The 23,943-nt window shown below is 48.7% G+C and overlaps 1 protein-coding gene across 1 annotated transcript in view; it reads left to right on the top strand.

Moving 5' to 3' along the window:
* The window catches only part of SRRM4 (serine/arginine repetitive matrix 4), a 275,510-nt gene that overhangs the window by 231,438 nt on the left and 20,129 nt on the right, over nt 1–23,943 (top strand). Inside the window, exons 4-9 of the mRNA XM_049619894.1 lie at nt 2,192–2,278; nt 4,552–4,623; nt 7,209–7,235; nt 9,034–9,084; nt 12,270–12,368; nt 15,961–16,117. Of these exons, the coding sequence (XP_049475851.1) occupies nt 2,192–2,278; nt 4,552–4,623; nt 7,209–7,235; nt 9,034–9,084; nt 12,270–12,368; nt 15,961–16,117 (493 nt within the window). The remainder of the gene's footprint in view (nt 1–2,191; nt 2,279–4,551; nt 4,624–7,208; nt 7,236–9,033; nt 9,085–12,269; nt 12,369–15,960; nt 16,118–23,943) is intronic.

Here is a 23,943-nt window from a genome sequence, read left to right as displayed (position 1 = left end):
GCTCTCTGACATGCTAAAAAAAAAAAAAAATACAATAATAGAAAGTACATTTTTACATGAACTTGCTGAAGACCAGGGCGCATTGCATGAGTGAGGGCCTCATTGCTTGTGACAAACGTGGGACACGGGTATCATGTTTTATTCCCATCTCACAGATGATGCACATGATACCCAGAGAGGTAGCTGAGCTAGGAGGTAATGGAGCGGGAGTGTGTCAGCGTCTGTAGCCAGCGTTCTTTATGGTTGCAGAGTCTGCATGTTTGACCATTGTGAACGGAGCCACTCCGTGTGTAATCACTAAACACTTAACTGCTGCACATTTCGTGGCTGCTTGTGTAACTGCGGTGTTACTTACTTAACCACTCGTCTGGCCCCTCCAACCCTGCTGTGAGGGCACACCTAGGCACACAGGCACAGGAGGAAGAAAAAGGTAGAGGGATTTGCGGAAGGGGTTGATTTTCCCCTCACAGACCTCAAATCCAAAGTCAAGGCCTTTCTCCGTTGGACCCCATCGCTCACAGAGGAGGGTAAGCGGTTCCCAAGCCTGCTTCCCTGGGACCCTGGGGTTCCAGAAAAAGAAGTGAGAATAATTGTCTGAAACATTGAGATCTTTCTCTATTTTATAAGATACAGCTTTAAGGATTTTCTTCCTTTTTAAGCATTTCTTCCTTAAATGTTTAGGGTTTTTTTTTTTTTTTCTTTCAAATTCCTGGCAATGGTTACACTGCGAAGTGTTTATGTGAAACAAGATAATTTAACAAGTGGCTAAATTATTGCATCCATTCACCCCTCATTAGGTCACCCAACAAATATTTATTAGGCTCATACTCTGTGTCAAGCACTTGTTGCCGGAAAAATTTGGAAGTGGCCTACCACAGTTACACAAGCAGCCTGTCTGCTTCCTGGACATGTGTACTGTGCTTTGTGCTGTATAGCACATAAGTGTAGTTAAGTAGTGAGGTACTTAATCCTGTGATATTTGATTTAAGCCTGCTTAAAGTGACTCTCTTGAAAACGTTCTAGATATAACTATGCAATTTTTATTTACTGGCAATGCAGAGACCTTAACAGATAGTCTAGTCACTTGGTCATTTTTTCTACTACCCATAATGATCCAGATTCTTAGAATGGAATTCAATATGGCAGCATTTGATGATGGCCTTTAAAGAGTTGGGTGACTTCCAAAAGAAATGTCCACATAAACAAGTTTGAGAAGGCAGTTGGTTTTGTGGGAAAGCTCTCTGGGTGGAAATTACACAGGACTTGACTGCAATCCCACCTCAGATGCAGCCATGGGCAAGCCAGTTCATGATTTTGTGCTTTATGGTCTGTGTCTGTAAAATAAGACCCTAAAAGTCATACCACCCTCAAAGCGTTTTTGTATATGTAAAACGGTTGGCACATAATAAGGGGATCAATGATAGTGGTCTTAACACTAGTAACGACAATAGTATTCTTATTGATACTACATTTTCCCGGTAACATTCAACTGAGTGGGCATGTTTCAGTCCCCAAGCAGTTTTTCTTCCCAAACCCATCTCCTTTTGCCACAGGATAGTGTTTTAAAAAAAATCCCTGGAGCCTGCCCCAATTATAAAAGGAGATAAGTTGACTTCATTCAGCTGCAGCCAGAGCATTTGAATTTAATTGAATGGGAAATAATTATTCCTGAAGAGCAGAGGTTTTTGAGGTTCTGTGAAGCGATATAAGATATGTATCTCATTACATTAGACCTCGGCAAATATACTTTTAATAATCAGCTGCTACTTAACATAACTTCCTCCTCCTATTAAATTTCCGGCAAGAACGATGGACATGAAGTACTGGGGAAGGGGGGGAGGGCTGAACTGCTGATTAATTATTTAAAAAGTGATTTATTTACCAAGGTGAGCCATTTGCAAATTCAATAATAAATCTATTAAGGAGCAGTTAACCTCTATAACTCTGTTTTAAATAATCAATTGGTGTTTGGGTAACAGTACAACGTCTGTCTCATTAGGTCGGCATTAACTCCTTATTTGAAGTGCTTAATCTGCAGTATGACCAAATCAACCATGAGGTGGTAATTAGGTATTCGCCATGGGTCGTTCATCCTCCAAGGAACTGGGTCCTCCTTCCTCGGCAGCAGCAGCCCTGGTTGGGGCTTGGGGCGTCCTGGGTTCTCTAATACCTGACTCTGTGCTCCCCACAGTGCCTCCTGTGACAAAGACCTGGCACCACCAACTTCCTCCAGGGGGAAGAAGAAAAAGAAGAAATCCACCCGGAAGAAGAGAAGGAGGTGAGCGTCCTAAGGGGAGATGAAATCTTAAAGGTGGGAGAAAGGATGAAGTAGTGGTAAAATGGGTTTCGGAGTCAAACAGTGACTCCCCTTGGGTTTGAATCTCTGCCTCTTATCTAGCTGTGTGACTTAGGCAAGACCCTTCACCTCTCTGTGCCTGTTTCCACTTGTATAAAATACTGATTACACCTGGCGTTTGTGAGAATCAGATGGAGGAAAATGGCTGTGGAAGGAGCTGTCATAGTGTCTGGCACACAACAAATGACCAGTGAATCAGCAGAATCATGACCATGAATATGACTTTTTTTTTTTTTTGAGAACTTACTTTGTGTGGAGGGCTATGCTCTAAGCACTGTGATCTCCATGTTGTCTTTTCCCTTTGACCACAATTTACCAAACATTATTGTACCAATTTCAGAGATGAGAAAAAAAAAAAGGCAGGGGACAGAGGGTGACAGATTTACAGGGATCCCAGGCTCCTCAGTTGATTCTACTACTCCTACCTAGCAGATGAACGCCAAGGAAAATGAAGTTTATATTTTTGGCCAGCAATTAGTCTTTTGTGCCCCATGGATTTTTTTTTCTTTGTAAAATCTCTTCTAATTTTTTTTTTTAATTTAAAAGTACTTCCAGATTTCCTTCAAGACGACAATTATGTCCAGTGTTCCAGACCCAGAGGGGGTCAGGTTGAAAATCTCGCCAAACCTCAGAGGCAGTGTTTGAAGAGGCCTGCAGGGGGCAGCAGAGAGCAGTGTCTGGATGACTCGGGCCCCAACTCCAGATTTTCCGGGTTCTTGCTATGCCCTTTTAGCCTTGTTCTAAGGCCCAAAGAAGACCCAGAGGGGAGTGTGAATGAAGACCCTACATCGTAGGGTGGGGGGGGGGAATTGGGGCAAGTGGCTTTGAGGTTCCTGATTTTACGGGTGGGCAGAACACTTCAAAGAAGGAAATCAGACTTCACTAATTCAATTGTTCATCCAATAAATGTCCCCTGGGCATGTGTTTGGAGGACAGGTGCTGTGGTCCCCTAAGAGAAGTTGTTCTCAACCCTGCATTTCCCCCCAAAGACATGTTCTGTTTGACCTACAAGGGCTTATTTTGTCTTTTTTTTTTTTTAAGTTTATTTATTTATTTAGAGACAGAGAGAAAGCAGGGAAGGGGCAGAGGAAAAGAGAGGGAGAGAGGGAATCCCAAGCAGGCTCCACGCTGTCAGCACAGAGCCCAATACAGGGCTTGATCCCAGGAGCCATGAGATCATGACCCAAGCCAAAATCAAGAGTCAGGGCACTTAACCAACTGAACCACCCAAGTGTTCCTCTTTTGTCTAATTGGTGGCCATCATTTAAAAACAAGATTTCACACGAAGATGTGTTTTTCTGGTGACTTGTGTTGAAAAGGCAGGCGTTCCAGAAGCCCAGGGCTGCATTCCCACATAAGACCTCCGGCCGATCTGAGAAGCAGATGCTCTCTGGTTCACCACAGTCCTCACCACTCTCTATTGTCTTACACCCCTCCTGCTGAGAGGCCCCTGTTGGCATTGACTTTGAAACTCCTAATCTGTTTCAGCCTTGGTATTTTGTCAGTGGTGAAATGAAAGATGCAGAGATGAGCAGTGACATGCCCAAGGTGACTTCATGGGTCGGGGGTACATCAAGCTTGGAACTCAGGTCACTTGAACTTCAGTCTTCAGTCATAGTCAGGTTCCTGGGGTGGCTCTTGTTTCTTGGGTAACCCCTGAGAGCACCACCCGTGCCGACCACAGCCTGACGAGGTCTCCTCCAAGGGCTCGGCCCTACCGGGGAGACAGGGTGAGGCACAAGAGAGACCTCAAGTATCTGAGAGGAAGGGCAGAGCTGAGGGGAGAACAGCAGACAAAAAAGGGATTGAGAGCAAGGCCCCTGCTCTCAGTGAGGCTTCAGTTTGAAGTTCGGCTCGTGCACGTCCTAGCTGTGTGTCTTTGGACGAGTCACTTTACCTCTCTGAACCTCACTTTCCTTGTCTGAAAAAGGAAGGTAGCAATTGTCCCTACCTAAGGAGCGTGTGGAAAGATTACATGAGGTAATGCCTATAAAGTACATGGTGACGTTGAAAACAAATGCAGACTTGATTATATCAAATAGATAAATGCAAGTACTGTTAATGTCAGTATCAGTATTATCCTTGTGTGTGTTACCGAAAGAGCTGAGACCCTGTGTGGGGACCGGAGAAGGGTCTCTGAAAGCCCATGCTGGCCCTTAAGAACATCCCTCTGAAGGTGTCTCCTCCCCCGGCAGGTCCCCATCATACAGTCCATCGCCTGTCAAGAAAAAGAAGAAGAAAGGTTCCAAGAAACATAAGCGACACAGGTATTGTCCTTCTTCCTCCTCGGCAAACACCCTCCTCCTCCTCCGGGTGGGGTGGTGGTTGGGGTGGGAGTGGGGGGCACCCAAAGTTCACTGGGAAACTTATCATTTCACTTATGTACAGTACTCACCTGTGTGTTGTTATTTCCTTTTTCTTGTCTAACTTGGAACTTGGTTGCAAGGACCCGAGGCCCACTAAAGCCAACTCCGGCCCGTAGGGATGTGTGATGATAAGGAGGCAGGAGTGTCTCAGAAACCAGTCAGACCTCAGTGAGGGGCTGGGACCAGGCTGTGGAGAGCTGGTAGCACCCAAGCAGGATACACAGTCCCTGTTCCACACGGGAAGACATGGCTGCACCCTGTTCCCATGTCTTCGTGTGGCAGACCCAGCCACAAGAAGACACAGGAGCTCTCTGGCTTGTTCCTTATTCCAGATTCCCAAGGAAGAGCCTCTCTGGTGGGTCCCACTTGTCCTAGAGGATGGGACATGTAAAACATGGCTTCTGGGATTGTCCACCCTTGTGGACGTCGTTAAGGGGCATTGTGAGCTGGACACACATTCCGAAAGGTGCCCGCTACTCACACACGTACACACACACATGTATGTGTGTGTGTGGGGGGGGAGAATTAAAGAACTGTAAGGATGTACACCAGCGGACTCAAATCTGTGGCTCATGGGCCAACTCAGCATTTTATAATTGGGAGATTGCATAATAAAACAAAAAAATCAAGTTTTCCAGTTCCTCCGTTAAATCAGCAGCTCTGCCTTCACTGGGCCACTTTTCCCACAGGAGGCCACCAGCTAGGGTTGAGGGATTGCTGTGCATTTAGACAGAGCATAGGTGCTCTCGTGTGCTACAGGCCCCACTTAGCGCCCCCTCACACACATTTACGAAGCCGGCTTGGCCCCGGGGGGGCAGGGAGTTTGAAATTCCCAGTGTAAGTTCTTTGCTATGTTTGGCTGTGGACGGTACGGAAAGAGCGGTATATATCCTTTTTTGCTTATCCCTCTCTTCCAATCTGCCTACATCAGTGGTGGATTACTTGTGCAATTAAACAATCACAGTGGAACAAAGGAGAAGAGTGCATGTGGGTTTCCCCCCTGCATCCCACCCTTGGCTCAAAGTTGCCCCCAAAGTGGCTTTTTCCAAGCCAGGGGTGTGGACACATCTCAGCCCTTGTTGCCAGAATGGTCTCAACTCAGTCTGGTGTCACCAGCTATGTCCACTGCCTGCCCAGACATTTCGACTGTTGAGTCCACGCTTAGCACAACATGTGGGAAAGCTGATTAGCAAAACGTTGTTAATTTGGTGTTAGAAACCTTTCCCGACGTGGGGTCCCCTGTGGCGGCAATGCCGCCTTCCTCTGCTGACCAATCTGTCCTATTTTGGGGGACCTTTCCATATCAGGATCGTAGAAGTCAAATGGCTTCTCACTCAAGGGTTTCTCCTCATTGAGAAAGAGACTGTGCCAGAAAGTTAGGAATGGCTTTTTCTGCCAGCCACGCTTAGCCCAGGAGGTGGAGATTAAGAGGGGAAGATGCTATTGCTGGTATTTTCCAGACCACCTGCTACGCACCACCCTACTTCTGGCCCTGCTTCTCCAAGCTCTTGAGATGTTGGGTTAATGATAGTGGACTTTTTTGGAGATAGGAGCTAGGGCTGGGGGATGCATAGAGATTTTTCTTTCTCTCCCCTCCATGAACATGGCTTCAGGGCTAAAATAACAACAACAACAAAAAAAATCCCATTTTTCACATCTATTTATTGAATACCCAGTATATGCCATGAATAAGATTCTGGGCTTCGGGAACAGAACAGTGACCAAAACCCAGCCCTGGACCTCAAGTGGCTCACCTTCTAGTGGGGAAGATGAGTCATTATAATGTGCATAAGGTAGTATAAGACTAAGCTCAGAAGCTCACCCAAGCTTGGGGAACCCAACCAGCCTGAGGGGATCAGAAAATGCTACAAGGAGGTGATATCTGAGCGGAGCTCTGAAGAATCCCTAGGACTTACGTGGGTGGAGCTGTGTGACCTTGGGCAACTTAACTAACTTCTCTGCGCTTCAGCGTCTGCAAAATGGTTGTTACTAGAACTTCCCAGGGTTTGGGTGAAGACTGAGCGTGTGGGAGACGCTTAGCATGGAGCCTGGCGCAGTTAAGTTCCACACGTGGGAGCTGGTTGTCCCGTGATGATGAGGAGGAGGAGGATGAAGAGTCCACCGCTAGGCTCACCCCACCCGGGGGTAGGGGAGGAGGCAGAGGACTCTTGTATATCCCCTTCATCCACCCCCAACTGAGACAGGCCCGCTGACAATTTTGGGGTGAGGACTGAAGCTCCGGTGGGTTTGACTGAAATTCAAAATGCAAACCAGTATCTCCCATATGGTGTCCGTTGTCCGAAATCTGTGACAGAAGGAGGATTCGCCGGGTGTCCTGACCCCCGTGTAGCATGATCATAAATGCACTGATACGTTTGTCCCAGGAAAACAAACCTCACACTCACCTGTATTTATTTTCTTCCTTCCTCCCTCCTCTCTCCCTTCCCTCCCTCCCTGTCTCTCTTCCTTTTAATTCCTTTAATCAGGTCATTCTCCAAGAAGAGAAGGCACAGGTAAGAACCTTGTCATTTCTGGCTGCTTGCTTCTGCTTCCTGCTTTCCTAACAAGGTTTTAGGCAGCTTCTAGAGTCAGTTCTCCGTCTCCATCTCTGTGCTCTTGAGCACAACCCCTGCATCTTCCTGGGCCTCAGTTTCCTCCAAAATGAGGGCCTTGGGCTGGTTTCCCTGAAACTTCCAAGCCAGCTTTTGCCTTCCGTCAGGCTGGATGGTTGCTCCTGGACCAGCCCCCACCAATACCCCTCCCTGGAAAGTCTGGCTACCCTGGTCAGAGTCTGTTTTATCACGTTGAAATCCCAGGTTGGGGCATATAGGGAACCATCGGCCCCAGCCACCCCACCAAAGCCTTCCCAGATCTTAGCCAAGGGACAGAGACCAAATCCTACTGGACTGGAACACTGGGTGAGCACAGATCGAGCTGTCACCTACAGGGTAGCCACTATAAATTGGATCCTGCACTAAGCCCCTGCCATGTGTGTGCGTATTCAACCTCCACTGATCTCCATCATAACCCTGTACAGTGGATGTATTTATTCTTCCCATTTTACAGATGAGGAAACTGAGATTTAGACAGATGTGACAGGCATGTCCACAGACACAGAGTCAGGTGACAGAGCCAAAATTCAAACCCACGTCTGTCAGACACAGGATCAGGACACCCTACAGTGGCTTCTTAAATAACAGCCACACCTAGAGCAGTTGGCAGAGTGCAAAGTTCTTTTGTTTATCCAGTTAATAGGTAGAGAGCGATTACCAATGTCAGCCAGCCTCCCAGCCCAGCAGCCTGAGCAATGGCCCCACCTCACGGTCAAGGAAACTGGGTCTTCCAGAGGACAGGTAACTTGCCTGATGTCACACAGCGACTGAGCAGCAAAGCTGGGACGTGAACCTGGACCTTTCAGTGAGGTCCTGGGCTCTTCCACTGCCCAGGCTGAGTCTCAAACACGGAGATAAATCACACGGCTGACGTCAAGGTGCAACAGCAGTTGTATAAGGTTTTCCCTTTATCCAGGACCTAGGCCGGTCCTGCATTCCTGGTGACCCCCCTGAAGCCAGTCTGGCTTGAACTACCAAATAGCATTCACCCTCCCTCTGGGGCCTCTAGTTGGTAATGCTGGGAACCCGCCTCATCACTGTCCACCAGACCCGTCCATACCCCAGCCCTCTGACTTAAAAAAACAACAACAGATACTTAGATAATCACGGGCAGTATGTTACAGAACCGGCCAAGCTTCATGAAGCTTCAGAGTGTCTCCCTATATATTCCATTCTTTGCTCTTAGAAACTGAACATCAACCGATAGCCTAGGCTCTGGGGACCCATGGTCTGGGGCCACATCCTAGCTCACCTGTGTGATCCCGGCCAAGTTTCTCAGCCTAGCTGAGGCTCAGTTTCCACATCTGTAAAATGAGTACGTATTAAATAAATGTGCCTCTGCCCACAGATTGCAGGGAGAGTAAAATAAGACTGTTGACGAAAAGTATTTAGCAGTGTTTGCTTACAATAAATCCTTGACACATGGCAGGTATTATTATTACCTTTATTTATGACTGTATTATTAAGCTCCCAGAGCTGGCCATGGCCCCCTGCGTCACCTCATTCTCAGTCTGTGTGTGGGTCACTGTCTCTAGCTGAACCTGCTGGGTGAAAAAATCAGCAGTGACTGCTCTCCTCTTGGAAATGATTAGCATCTGTCCCCAGACTGCCTGGGTCTTGTAACCTCGGTGTGTAAAGCATCTTAACTACTGTTTCTTTTTATCTGCATCTTTTAATTAATTGGCCATTTCTCCATTAGCTCCTCCAGCCCAAAAAGCAAAAGAAGGGACGAGAAGAGGCACAAAAAACAGTAAGTAGGGAGCACCTGGAACATTCTTTTCTCCAGTTTCGGGGGGAGGCGGGGAACTGACCTCTGCATAGCCAGAGTGTGGGCGTGGCCAAATAAACGTGAGGTGGGGGTGGGTGAGAGGAAGGAAGGCAGGGAAAGGCAGAACCGGCTGATGAAGGGCAGTTTGGGTTTGGGTATGTGTAAGTGCACGAGGTTGTGTATGTGACGTGCGTGTATTTGTGTGTGCGTGAAAGTGAATGATGTGCGTCTGTGTGCCTGCAGTGCCTTGTGGATACATTTCTATGAAAGGCGTGTATGTATAGTATGCACATTGTTTGCAAACGTCTGTACGTTTTTCCATCCTGCAAACATTTGTGTGGAAGGCGTGTACAAACGTATGCAATGGGGATAGTCTGTGTGTGGTGTATATTTGTGTCCACACGGAAGCATTCTGTATGCTTCTGCTTACGTAAGCACAAACGCGAACAGTGTCACGTGGGTGCAGTGTGCCCGCGTGCTGATTTTCTGCACCCTGCGTGTGCACCGCTTATCTACCCGCGTGCATTACACGTATGGAGGGGGGGGGGGGTTTAACCTGGGCACACAGGTGTGCCGTGTGTGCGTGAGTGGTCATGGGGGCATGATCACGTGCAAGCACACGCGTGAGTGTGCTTGTGAGTCCGAGCCTTGGCTGCGGGGGCTTACATCATGGAGATTGCAGCGAAGCTCCTACCCCCGGTCTCGGGGCCCCAGCTGGTTCACGGTGTATAGCTGGTGGTGGAAATTCAAATCATCTGGTGCTGCCTGCAGAGTTCAGTTCCCAGACAAATTAAAAGTAAATGTGGTTACAACCCACCTACTTTATACCCTGCAAATGTTAGCACATGTGTTTTCCAATCAACTAATATTTTATCTCCCGCCAAGAAGCCTCTAAAGTGAGGACCAAATGCAATAGGATGAAAGGCGGTTGGCTGTTGGGGAGGGAAAAGAGGAGGCAGGGACGCAGAGGGAGGGCACCTCGCTTTGCTGCCTGAGGGGTCACTTCATCCGAGGTCAGTGCAAAGGAGGGCATTTGAGCCACCCCCACAGGGGCCTGGGGAATGCTCCAGAAGGAAACAGTAGAGCTCTGAATTAGCTCAGGGAACAACTTCCCGATCATCAAGCTTGTTCAGTTCAAGTCAAAAGGCATTCACACTAAGCGCAGACCAAGCACATACTCTGAGAGACCTCGGTATCACTTGTCCAGTGGGGCTGCAGTATAGACACACAGAGCCAGGGGCTGGACCGAGACTCTAAGAGCACTGGTGGGGATTGTGGGGGTGGTCATCACTGAGGCTGACTGCTTGAGGGCAGCAAGGGGGCCACTCTCCCTGGTGCCAAGAGCTGGATGAGCCCCAGAAATTACTAGGTGATGCAAAAGACAAGCATCATCAGGAGAGGGAGAAGCAAGAAAAACAAGGCGCCCCTAAGATAAAGGATGGTTCTTCTTGCCAGGTTCTATGGTCGGGGATGCTTCTAAACAAGTGATCTCTGGAGAGATTGAGCCTGCTTGTATTCACCATCCCTTAGTAAGGCCCTAATACATGGCAGGCCCTGGGCTGGGCCCGAGGACAGAGCTTAGCCAAATATTCTTCCACACTCAAGATGCTCACAGTTCCCAGCGGAACACAGGAGCCAGACAAGGGACAGGTCACAGCACAGTGATGGCGGCTAGGAGCCCAGGGCATGGCAGCAGGCTTGGCAGTGAGCAGGGGCTTCCTACAGGAGGAAGTGTGTAGACTGACTGGAGTGAGGACAGAGGTAACCATTCTAGGCTACTGGTTAGGCACATGGTTTAAACTCTGCCTCGGTTTCTTCATCTGAGAAGTAAGAGAAGCTACTTCATACGTTGTTGTTGTGAAGGCAGAGATGGGTCCATTTAGACTATGGTGCCCGGCAGGCAATATGTGTTAAATATGGGCCACCTGTCATCATCATCCTCAGAAGGACATCATGAGCTGGGACATACATGAGCCAGAATACAAGCAGTTGGACTTCCTTGAGCCTGCTCAGCCAGAGCAGGAGACACCACACAAGGAAGCTAGAGAGCTTGGCAGGGGCTGACTCCTCAAGGTGCTCGGGGTTCAGGATCAGAATGCATACTTGACATGAGGGCAATGGGAAGGGTTAACCAGGGCAGGGATATGGTCTGATTATCACATTAGCAAGAATCCCTGAGTCCTTTGTTGGAATAAGCAGGCTACCTCCCGATAGAGCCCTAACTCCGACTGACATCGTGCCTTGGCCCAAACCACTGACATTCCTTGTACATACTCAGTGACCATTGTCTCTGCTGCTATTACTTCTGGGTCATTATTATCATTTAGGGGGAACTGAAGTAACCTGTAATAATACCACTATTAGTGGTAGTGGTGGTTGTTGATTGTTTGTTGTAATTTCTGTTGCCAGTGATGTTTCTAACTCTGAAAGCAGGTCTTTGACTCCATGAGAAAAATCTGGACTTAATTTTCCAGATCTGAGGTTATAAATTGGCAGCCCAAAGGCCTAATTTACTCTGCAAATGTGCGTTCTTTGCCCCCAGTGTCTTGTTAAAAAATGACCTTCCACTTAAAAATAGGAATCTTTTGCATAAAAATCTGTATTTCTACATTGACTTGAAAAATTAGAAGATCCAACAGCACGCCAATATTCTGGAGGCAAGGCCACTTCTTTCTTTAGCTCTTGCCCGACTGATTCACACAGTACAGTGGCTGACTGAGATTGAGACCCCTGTCTTAGGTGGGAGAGAGGTGACGAGGGGACGTGACACTCCTGGCAGGTGTGGTCTGCGTCAGGGCGGGTGGGTGCGGCGGGGTGGGAACCCGAGACCCAGGCTGAGTCCCAGGCTGGCTCCTCCAGAGGAAGCCTTGCCACTCACTTGTGTTCAGTATGGCTGGCTGGAGAGGCCAACTGCCCGAAGAGCTGGGGTGATGGGGAGTGGGGCGTGGGTAGGGGGAGATGCCTAACTTTGGGAGGGACAGTGACTCTGGTGCAAGAGGATGATGTATGTCACAAGATCAAAATCTCTCTCTCCCTCCCTCTCTCTTCCCCCTTCCCCACTCTCTTCCCTCTCCTGCTCCCCCACCCTCTCCTTCCCTCTTTCTTTCTCCTTCCCTCCCCCTCCCTCTCTCCCCTCCTCTGACTCACTACTTTTCACCGCCCCCAAGATCACGAAGCCGGCCCCGAAAGTCTCACCGTCACCGCCATCACCATTGCCCCTCCAGGTCCCAGAGTTCGGAGACCCGCTCCTCAAGCTGTGAGAGCAGGTAACCCCTCTCCCCAGGGAGCCTCCCCCGACACTATCAACACCTCCCTGTAGAGAAAAGGGACGGGCTGCCTCCAGGTACAGGAACAACACTGAGCACATATGTGTGTTTCCTAAGGGCCAGTGACCACTGCCACTGCCATGGTGTGAGGTGCTGAGCCCTCTCCCTGAAGTAACTACACGATCCCCTCTGCTACCCCATGAGGTAGCTACTGTTCTTATCCCCCGTTTTAAAGATGAGGAAACTGAGGCACAGAGGGGTTAAGGAACTTGTTAATCAGCTACTAAGTGACGGAGCTAGGAATGAACTGCGGAGTCTGGCTTTGGACTTGGTGCACTCTCTAAGCGTTGCTCTAGGCACAGAGAAGCTGAACAGCCTATGAAAGCACCAAGTACCTAGTTCTGCGGCCCTTGCGAGTCAGGTTTCTCCTAACCAGGACCCTCTCTGTGCTGACACATTAGCTGTCCCGGCCTCAGAAAGGGGAGGAGGGCTCTCTTGTGGGTGAGAAGAAACGGAGCGCGGCTTTGTTGAAGTCGATGTTTGGAACTGTTGATGGCCAGAGGATGCACCAAGGCCTCCGGCTTCTGGATGTCACAGGCTGCTTTGTTCATCCCTGTGGGCTTCCCACATATTTGGCGACACGCTCAGGTTACCCAGGGAGATTTTAAAGTGTCACTGTCCTGGGGGGGCTGGGGGGCTCAGTCAGTTAAGCGTCCAACTTTGGCTCAGGTCACGACCTCATGGTTTGTGAGTTCAAACCCCACGTTAGGCTGTCACTGACAGCGTGGAGGCTGCTTAGAATTCTCCCTCCCTCTCTCCCTGCCCCTCACTGCTCACTCTCTGCTCACATGCCCCTCACTGCTCACATGCCCCTCCTCCCTCTCTCCCTGCCCCTCACTGCTCACATGCCCCTGCATGCTCACTCTCTAAATAAATAAATACATACATACATAAATAAACTCTTTAAAAAAATAAAATAAAATAGGGGCACCTGGGTGGCTCAGTCGGTTAAGCATCCGACTTCGGCTCAGGTCATGATCTCGCAGCTTGTGAGTTCGAGCCCCACGTCAGGCTCTGTGCTGACAGCTCAGAGCCTGGAGCCTGCTTCGGATTCTGTGTCTCCCTCTCTGCTCCTCGCCTGCTCGTGCTCTGTCTCTCTCTCTCAAAAATAAACATTAAAAAAAAATGTTTTTAATAAAATTAAATTAAGTTAAAAAGTCACTGTCCTGGTCCCACCTCATCCCACTTAAATCAACCTCTAGAAGAAAAAGGAGAAAGAGGAGAGGGGGAATATTTTCCTAGTTCCTACAGGCAGTGTGCTACAGTTTCAAATACATTGTCTCTCTTTTTTTTTTTTTTTAATGTTTTTTTTTTTATTTTTGAGAGAGACAGAGAGGGACAGCATGAGCAGGGGAAGAGCAGAGAGAGACACACACACACACACACACACACAGAATCTGAAGCAGGCTCCAGTCTCCAAGCTGTCAGGACAGAGCCTGACACAGGGCTTGAACCGACAAACCATAAGATCATGCCCTGAGCCGAAGTCAGACGCTTAACCGGCTGAGCCACCCAGGCGCCCCGCATTTTCTCTCTTGATCACCCCAGTCACACCATCAACTAGACCAGGGCTTCTCCACTTTGGCTGTACTTTACGGTCACCTTGGAAAATTCTTGAAATGCCAAATTCCTGGATCTTACCCTCTTGATGTTCCGATCTAGTTCAGAGGAGGTGGGGCCAGGTCAGTGAGATTTTTAAATCTTCCTTCAAGAGGCAGATGTGGAGCCGAGCATGAGAAGCATTTGAGGAAGGAAACGCAGACCCTGACGTGTGCTGCCGTCACCAAGTCTTTGTGTTTCCCCTAAACACCAAAAACCGTAAAGAGCATCGGCATCAGACAAGGTTGCTCTGTGACCCTGAGTGGCCAGAAAAAAACAAGGCCCCTCTGTTGTCAGGCTGGAGCCCAGATAAAACAGGAACTTTGTCCAAGACCCAAAAGTGACCCAGCGTCTCCCTATCCTGGCTAGCGTGAGGGACTGTTGTTCCTTTTCCAGTTTTAGCCTTGGCCTTGGTCTGGGCTCCAAGATTTATGAAGAGACCCGGCCAGAGTATCACCTCCACTTAATGACAGCATCCAATCCAGAACAAAGCCCCAGTTCCTTGAAGTCACCTGCTGCCCGCCCAGAACACTCCCGTACAGGGACAGCCTACACGTCCCTGTGGTGTGTGCTCTCCCTCACTGCAGGGAGCAGTAAATGCGCTTATTCAGCCACAGGCGTGCTCCTGGTGGCCTTTGTCCGGAGGGCATTGGTGCACTGAGCTCAGGTGCATTACTGACGTGGAAATGCAGAAAATTCCACCATGGTGAGCAAAGGCATCTGAGCAAGGTCACAGTGAGTGGCAGAGTTGGGTCAGAGACCGGGTCCGGAGGTGACCCAGCCTGCGCCCTTGACCCCAGGCCCAGGCTGAATCGGCTCTCAGCGGCTAAGCCCTGCTGGCCTGGGTCAGAGGACAGTGCAGAGAGCTTGCCCTCAGCATGCTGCCCTCTACCTCACCTCTTAGCGAAATGGCTACCTCTGCAGACCCCGGCCTCGGCCCCCTTCTGCGGTCACCGCTCCTGGCGATGTTGCTGTCTGAGCTCCCCAATGCCTGTTGGGCTGAGGGACGCTCCAGTAGGCACTGGCCACACACCCAGTGAAAATGATCGGGAGGTCCCAGAGTCCAGAGGGACATTTCAGAGCATGACCAAGAGGCATTGCTTCCTACTGGGGCGGAAAAGTCTGCCCTGGCCCTGGTGCTGCCACTTTCAAGCTGTGTGACTTCAGGCAGGTTCCCAAACAGCACTGAGCCCCAACTTCCTCGTCTGTAAAATGGGAACTACCTGCCGTGTTTGTGTTGTGTCTTCAAGTTGCAAGAAATGCCCTAAGAGGGCAAGTGCCATGCAAATCAGTAAGGTGTTACTTTTATTACTACTGTGGCCCAGAGCTAACAGGCTAGCAGAATCTAAATATGCCCTTTCTAAAGAGTCAGAGATTCCTTTGGGTTCCGCTGCAGACAGGATAGCCAGGTCTGACGAGCTTACGCAAGGCATCTTTGCATTTTTGTCAGCTACGTTTTTTTCAAAAGTTTTGGGTGGCAGTCAAGATAGGATGTGTCTGTGTCACAGATGGCAAAGTCACGCACAAAGACATACGGATGTGTCCGGTCATATTTATAGGCAAACACAGTGGGACACACCCAGGCATACACACGGTCACATACAACCATACTGACAATCACACACGCAAAGGACACTAAACCAATCAGGCTAGGGATGTTTTCTATCCTCCCAGCTACATTCCCAGCCCCAAAGACAGTGTCAGGTACACGAAGAAACATTTTTGGAATGAACAAATGAGAGAGTGAGTGAATGAATGGGCAGGTGCAGGGGGCAGATGGGCAGATGGACGGACGGAAGAACGGAAGCACACGTGGTTCATGCAAACATACCCAAACACATTCCACGGTCCTCAGATCCTACTGGCTCTGCAGCCACCCCTCTGCCATGCTCCCCTTCAAAAGACCCTCACGCCTGTCTCCCCTGCCCCCCAGGCACCGCGGCAGGTCCCCCGAGGAAGGGCGGAAGTCCCGCCGAAGGCACTCCCGCCGCTGCTCCAAGACCCTCGGCAGGGCCAGCCCCGAGGCCCGCTCCAGCCACCCGCCCAGCCAGCCCCTCCAGATGCTCAGCCTCCTGTCGGCCAGGGGTGTAGTAAGTATTCCACACAGCCTCCTCGGCCAGTCTTGGCCATGACACTGGGGGGAGGTGGAGACACAAGTTCAGGGCAGTGTACGGCACATTTTAATTCGGTTTTGGGCAAATACCCCACTGTTTTTCAGACCTCAGTATTGCTTAACCAAAGGGTCACTCACCAGCCTTTAGCAGCACTCGGTTGGGGGAGGAAGTAAAGCTAAAATACCCAGGCTTTTTATCAGGGAAACATTGAAAACTACATGTCGGTCTCCAGAGTGACATCTTCAGGAATGCATGTGGGAGACACTGGAGGAGGTTTCTTTGGGGAGGAAGGAAAAGAGGGGGTCTTTGATGTATCAGAGGCATTCCAGCATTTCAGTGAAGTCTGCATCTTTGACACCAGCTCGCCTGCAGCATTGATTAGCAGCTGGGATTTGATTTCACCTATATATACACGGCCTTGACTGTATATGAGAATTTTCCTTCAAGGAGCTCATAGCACTTGATCTGTGTCCTCTCATGTGTCTACACAAGGTCTCAGGGAATTGGGGGTATGGCTGCTCTCACTGGTGCCTTTCACAGATGGGACAGAAAAACCAAGGCTCAGAGAGGTTACAGTCTGAGGTAAAGCCACAGAGCAAAGCAAGAGTGAATCCGATTGAGCAACCCCACATTGAATGGAATCCTGGAATGCTCCCCTCAGGTCAATAAGGAGGAGCTGGAATGTGGCTTCAGACAGTCTGACACCAGGAAGTTTCCCCGGGCAAGGGCTTTAGAGTTGGATCTGAACTCAGGTCCTAGCTTTGCTATTTGCGGGTTGTGTGGCTTTGGGAAAGTTGCTTAACTTCTTTGAAACTCAGCATTCTCATTGGCAAACTTGAAATAACACCACCTGCATACGGGGTTGTTGGGGACATCCAGTAAGATAAAGTATGCGAAGGCCTTTTGTCGATGCTCAGGGGATAGAGACACAAACGGGAGGAGACGCAACGTTGACACAGACTCCAGTCGCAGCTGACAGCTGGGAAGGGGCCTGTGTCTTCTAGCTACGAGTGAATCTGAAAATTCAGATGAGGTGAAAGAAAAGAGAAGTTCAGGGTGCTTGCAGGAAGGTCAAGGAAGGGAAGGCCGTGGTAAACACTAGCTGGGCCTGGTTGACGCAAGTTATCACCTGCAGTGCATTCTGGGAAACTCTTCTTTACCAGGCAAGGCACCCTGGCTCACCGAGGTCTCATTTTGTCCACATCCTCTGCCTAGCTAGAACCATCCACAACTTTCCCAGCTCCCTCCCCTCTTTGTAGAAGGGCCTTGCTGTTGCTGAGTAGTTTGCAGATGCAAAATGCCCACCTGCATTCCGCGCCCCCCCCCCCAGCCCACCACCACTGACGTGTTATAAAATGTCTTCCCAGCATGGCAGAGAGTCTGTGGAGGCCTAGGTGGGTGCAAGTCTTGGCTTAGCTGGACAATTCCTTCTACTCCTCTCAGCCTCGGCTTCCAAACCTGGAAAATGGGCATGCCAAGCTCATCTGTCTCCCAGGGAATTGTTGCCAAGTTAGAAATCAATTTAAAATAGCAGCAAGAAGAGGCAGAAGAATTTAAATGAGTAAAACTCACCCTGTCTTTCTGGTCCTGGTATTTGTGGCAGCCCAATTGGTGGCCCCAACTGACTCTCGCTAAAAAGTGCCATTGGGCACAACTGGCCTGTTTGATCCCCTTCCTGGGATGGTTTCCTAACAGGCCAGGTCTGTCCAGATGTTGAAAAAGGCTGGATGTGACTAAAAACAAAAAACAAAAAAGTGTGGTCCTCCCACACCAGCTGGTAAGGAACCAGTTTGGCTATTGGTTCTTGAAGTCTCAGTGCCTCCCACGGGTCCAACCCCTCTCAGAAGACCTGAAGGCCCATCTGTACCTACAAGGGACAGGCATTAAGAGCTCCCCTAGCTCAGTGCCCTGATTCCAAGAAGAGAAAACTGAGACTCAGAGAAGAGAAATGACTTCCGTGGGCTGTGGCAAGTTAGAGTTGTTCAAAACATGGGGCTGTGCTTATGCCGTCAAATACTGGCCCTGAGCTAGGGAGAGTTACTTAAACCTTTTCGGGCCACAGTTTCCTCATCTGTTTAAAAAAAAATGCACATAATAAGTCTTTTCTTCAAAAACCCTGCTGTTAGGACAAAAGCAAACTAGTATGAGAAACTGTTCGGCTCGGTGCTTGGCCCAGGGGAAAACTCAGCAAATATTAGTGGGTGTTATGACTACAGCTTTCCGGGTACTGCTTGTGCACTTAGCAACTGTGGGACCTTGAGCAAGTTGCATAAACTTTCTGTGCTTCAGTCTTCTCTAAATCTGCAAAATGAGGGGAACGGTGAGACCTGCCTTGTAAGAGGGATGTTACGAGGATTCGATGAGTTAATGTAAGTAAACGTTCCAGACTGTAACACACAGAGACAGCCCTATGAGCCACGCACTTTTGTTAGAACGAAAGTAGAGGAAGAAATGCTACTTAATGGTGGCTGCCAATAATAGGGGAAATAGTAATGGGGCAATGACAATAGCAGCAGCACTGGTAGCAGCAGGAGCTGTAGCAGCAGGAATGAGAGTGTGGCTCCAGGCCCAGGCTAGTCCTTGCAGGACTTGGGAGCAGAGCCGGGGCCTCTGTTTCCTCTGTTTTCAGTTTCCTTCATCCTAAATAGCAGCTGCAGCCCCAGTGGCTAGCCCCACCCTACTCACGGTTGTCTGACTTCTGGGGGCGTCAGACACCCCCAAGTCTAGCCCTCCGAGTGCCCTCCATGCTAGACCCTTTCTCCTCTTCTCTCTTGCAAAAGGCAGAGATGGATGGAGGTGCCAGGTTGGACCACAGGTTTCCTGAGCTCCCTATTAAAGAGAACAGCAAAGGCACTGCCCTTGGAGAATCGTTTCAATCACTCATTCAAATCTACCAAATATCCACAAAATAATCCATCAAGGGTCTGCCGTGCCATGGCTCTCAGGATCCGGTGAACATAGAACAGTCTGTGCTTTCTTACGAGGGAGACAGACAAGGTAAAGACTGTAAAAAACAATACACAACAACGAATCAGAGATGCTGAGATGCGGGGGGGTAGGTAGTAGGCAGGGAAAGGAATTAGGGCTAGCATTAGGTTAGGGCAGAGAAGGTAACAACTAACTGAGAAACTGGTGGTGAGCAAGAATCAGCCAAAGGAAGCAGGAAGCAAAGATTGGAGTCAGGGATGGAGGCAGAATTCCGGGCCAAGAGATGGGGTTCTAGGGATAAGCAGGAACCTGAGTGTGAAGGGTCTTCTATGCCATGGTTCCTGCCACACTCCACTGCAGGTATTTCCTATGCACGGCTCGTTAAAAAATCAAGGACTGGCACATTACATCAAGGGGGGCCTATCTGCATACATGAATATGCAAATTCAGGGCTCTGTCTTATTGAAATCCTAGTTGGTGAGCTAAAGATAACCTGAAGCCCTCTTGCTCAGTCAGAGTCCAAATCCAAATGGAGGGTCCCAAGGAGATGATTTGGGGACCCTTCACAGTCTCATTCACGTTCTTTATCTCCACTCAACCATCTCTGTCCAAGGCATCGGGGAGACAGAGATGAATAAAACACTCTTCCTGAACTCCAGAGCTCAGTCTGGTAGTCAACAGCAGGCTGCAGTGCAGCGAAATAAGTGTTGTAATTAGGGCTGAGATTGAGTCAGTGAGCACGAGTTCCTCCTTAGTTGCCAGAATATTCAAAAACTTGCACAATAGTTGGTTAATAGACCCTCTCACCACACTACCCCCAAGTCACCAAAGGTATCCCCTCCCTCCCGTAGTACCTCTGGACCTTCTCACAAGTTCAGCAACTAAAGAGTGATACCTGATAGCCTTAGTACCAAGGCCAGCTACCTTTGGATGAGGCAGTATCCACACTCAACCAGTTATTGACTATTGTGACTATCAACCATGGTGGTGATGGAAGTAAGTATAATAGGTAGTAAGACCACAGAGAAAGGACCAGACAGTGTTGCCTTGGCGCCTGACGGGGCTTTACAAATAAAGGAACATTTGAGCTGAGCTTTGAAGGACCCCCAAATTGAGATGGCTGATGAATAAAGGGAGGGGGAGATATTGCTATGTGCCAGGCACTTTTGTTAGAACAAAAGTAAAGTAACACTATAAACTATCCCATATTTTGCACAGCTGTTGGGGTTTTTTTGGTCTCAAAAACACTTCTTTGAGGTAGATGCGACTATTATCACCATTTTTCAGAGAGAAAAACAGGCTCACAGAGCCAAAGAGACTTAGGTAGGTGGCCCAGCTGGGAGGAAGGGGAGCTGGTATGTATCATGGCTTGTGTCTCAGAAGCTTACTTTCATAGCCAGAGGACCGACTGGACGGCAGAGAGGTTGGTGGTGCGAAGCCTTGGCCAAGCCCTTTCCCTGTTGACATGGGGCTCTCTGTTAAATCTGCCCTCACTGGAGAGGGAATCTGGAAGAGGGCTGATCTCTAGGACGCTAGACCAAGGGGAAGGACAGGCTCCCTTCCTCCTTCAGCCTCCAGCTTTGGCCAACAGTTGCCATGTATTCCTTGCCGACAAAAACCTGCAGACGCCATAAGAAAAAGAGAAATAGAAGGAGAGGGAGAAGGAGGTGAAGGAGAAGGAAGAGAAGGGGAAGAAGGAGAAAAGGAAGAAGAAGAAGAGAAAGAGAAGAAGGAGAAGGAAGAGAAGAGAAGAAGAAGGAAAGGAACAGGAAGAGGGAGAGGAAGAAGAAGAAGAGGAAGAGGAGGAGGAAGGAGAAGGTAGAATGGCAGCAGAAAGAACCTGAGATCCATAAAAGAGGGCCTCATGAAATTTGTTAACAGGAGGAGGCAGGAGAGGGCAGTGATGAAGACATGGGCTTTGGAGCAGATCTGTAGACTCTGGGGTCATGATCTTGTCTCCCTGGGAGACCCTGGGTAACAACAACCAACGGAGCCAACTGAGCACCAACTATGTGCCAGTTGCTAGGCTGAATTCTCCACACGTGCCACCTCATCTGTTTCTTATAAGAGCCCTTCAAGAGAGCCCATTTTACATTGAGGAAACCATGGCCTACAACAATTAAGTGAAAAGGAGCTACATGAAATGGAGAAACCAGGATCCAAACCCAGAAAGTCTGACCTCAGAGTCCATGTGCTTCATTATAAGACTTTCCTTGTGTCATTTCACTTCCCTGGGCCTCGGTGTCCTCATCTGTACTTTGGGCTAATAATCATACCTACTTCATAGGGCGGTTGTGAGGATGGAGTGAGTTGAGGTGTTCATTCATTTAAAAAATATGCATTCAGCACCCACTGTGTGCCAGGCACCATTCCAGGCAATGGTTGAACAGCAGTGAACAAGACAGACAAGGATCCTACCCTCATGCACTTTCAGTTCTGTATGAGAAACTTAGCCCAATGCTTGGGACATAATCGACACTCAATATGCAATCATTGCTAGTGTGATTATTTGTCATCGTAGTGGTGTTATTAAACTTACTCCTAATAAACCCAGATGTGATGGGTTCAAAAAGCTCAATCATATCCACGGTCTGAGATGACCTTCAGAACAAGCCAAGAAGAAAGGCAGGATGGAGGTATACATCCCACTTTGCAGGCAGGGAAAAGGAGGCTAAGGGAAAGCATATGGCAGCCCTGGTCTTCAGACCCCTGGTCCAGGCTCTCACACATCCTTGCAAAAGCCTTTCGAGCTCTCGCTCAGCTGAGAGACTCCACATGCCACACCATTTCACTGCAGTATAGAGAAGAGAAGGACCAGAATGCGGAGGAAGGGCAGTATGAAATGGGAATTTGCAGGACCTGTTCTGGTTGTTGTTGCCGTTGCTGTTTTTTAACGGAAAGTGGCATGAGGTTGTCAACTTCCACCACGTCAGCTCAGAATAAAAGAAAACCACCATTTTCTATCACGTAAACGACATCTTACCACCAGAAGATGTAGTACTGACCTGCCCTCCGAAGAAAGGATGAGCCCTTGAATCAAACACATTCAGCCGGATGAAAAACTCATTACAGTGAACTTATTTTCCTCCGGTTCAATTTGGACTGGTGCAAAATTTGCCTGACTGGATCCATATAGAGAGTTTTGAGAGCCGGTGGGCTGGGGGCCAGCAGGAGGGGCTTCAGAGGCATGATGGGACTGAAATTGCGATTCCCTCTCAGCTTCCTGTGGTGGGGAGGGGGTGGGGGAGACAGGAGGCTGGACCACCTCCTTGGGTCCAAGGTCAATTGCAGCGTATCACTCTGAGGGATCACCCAGTCCTGAAAGACTTTGTCATGTTCCCGCCGTCCCCACATCCCGCCTGCTTTCACACGAACTCCCAAAGGTCAATGAACCCATTCTTTTGCTGTCTTCCTAATTAGTGTACAAAGGAAGATGTACAACAGCAAGGAAAATAAACTTAATGTCTTTGTGAAACAAAAGGATTTTTTTTAAAGGAATAACCAGAACCCTGTAGCTAAAAGCTCTGCCACACAGCTCTATATTCACATGAGAATTCCCAGTCCCCCATATGGCAGGGAGGGGAAAAAAATTTATAGCCATTTCTCTCCATGGGGCCATTTGAAGCTCAGTAAATGGACTTGTTCAGTTTAATTGGAATTCTCTTCTTGATTGTATTTTTGTAACCTATTAGGCCGTGCTGCCTCTTGATCTCAGAATTCAGCTGAAATTAAATTTTGAAGTGTAAGTGAGAGGTTGCCTTTTTTCCCCCGTTCTTGATTAAATAATGATTTGAAACAAAAACAATAAATAACAGTGCCAGCTTCCCTGGAGGGCTGAGAGAGACTCCCAGTGAAACGCCAGGAGCTGGGGTTTGTGGTGGGGGGATTTAATTACTTATTAGAAAAACCCAAGTGTTAATGTGGAGTATATTAAGGAACAAGATGAGTCAAACTTGTGAGTTCAAGAGAAAAAAAAAAAAAATCAGAGCTTCATATTGGAGGGGGCCGAGGGGGAGTAAAGGGGAAACACTTGTTTGCTTTCTCCCAATGGTCATAGATTTGTGAAATACAGTTTGTTCTTAGGAGAAAAAAAAAAAATCTGAGCTTGGCAATTTTGACCCAGAAGGGAATAGCTTGTAATAGCTCCAGGGTCTGGATATGACTTAATGGCTTTGGTCTCCTAGTTCCTTCCATTGACAAAAGCCTAAGAAGGATGCAAAGGATGGAGATGGGGAAGACAGTGAGCTCTATTTCATGGTTCTGGCAGGGAGAAATGGAGCATACAGGATGCACGGTCAAGGTAGCAGCAAACACTTAGAACACAGGGTCACAAACCCAGATGTCTCAGGGGCCAGGTAGTTAATTGATATAACCAACTGGAACCCCATGGGGTTGGGGGCCAGAAAAACTCATGCCCCCCCCCCCCACCTAAAATGGGCAGCTGCAATTCTCTCAAGCCGATTATTAGTGAGCAGGAATGTGGACCCAATGTTGTCAGATCTTAGTCTTTGGCACAAACCAGAGACAGAGTTGTTAATGTGAAACTGTCTCATTCTACAATGTTGGCAGTTAATTCAGATTTACTGTCGAGCAGTCTCCCTACTAAGCACATATATACGAAGTGGGCTCAAGAAAACATAGCTGAAACAAAACATCACTTGGCCTGCCAGTTTTCCAGTGGTGATGTGGGGTGTTGAAGCAGACGCTGTTCATTTATATCCCTCCACCCTCTCCACTTCAGGGCACACAGCTAACTTCCAGCTTCCAGAAGATGCTCTCTGGCCGCCAAAGACCATTTTGCCTGGCCATGTGGCAGTTTGGATGTATTAGAGAAATGACACCCCTTGGGTGCAGCCTTCAACTTATGAGTGGTG

This window comes from Panthera uncia, assembly GCF_023721935.1.
Source record: "Panthera uncia isolate 11264 chromosome D3 unlocalized genomic scaffold, Puncia_PCG_1.0 HiC_scaffold_8, whole genome shotgun sequence".
In the NCBI taxonomy this organism is placed as follows: Eukaryota; Metazoa; Chordata; class Mammalia; order Carnivora; family Felidae; genus Panthera; species Panthera uncia.
Note: the sequence above shows the minus strand (reverse complement) of the source record. Positions and strands in the feature narration are given on the sequence as shown.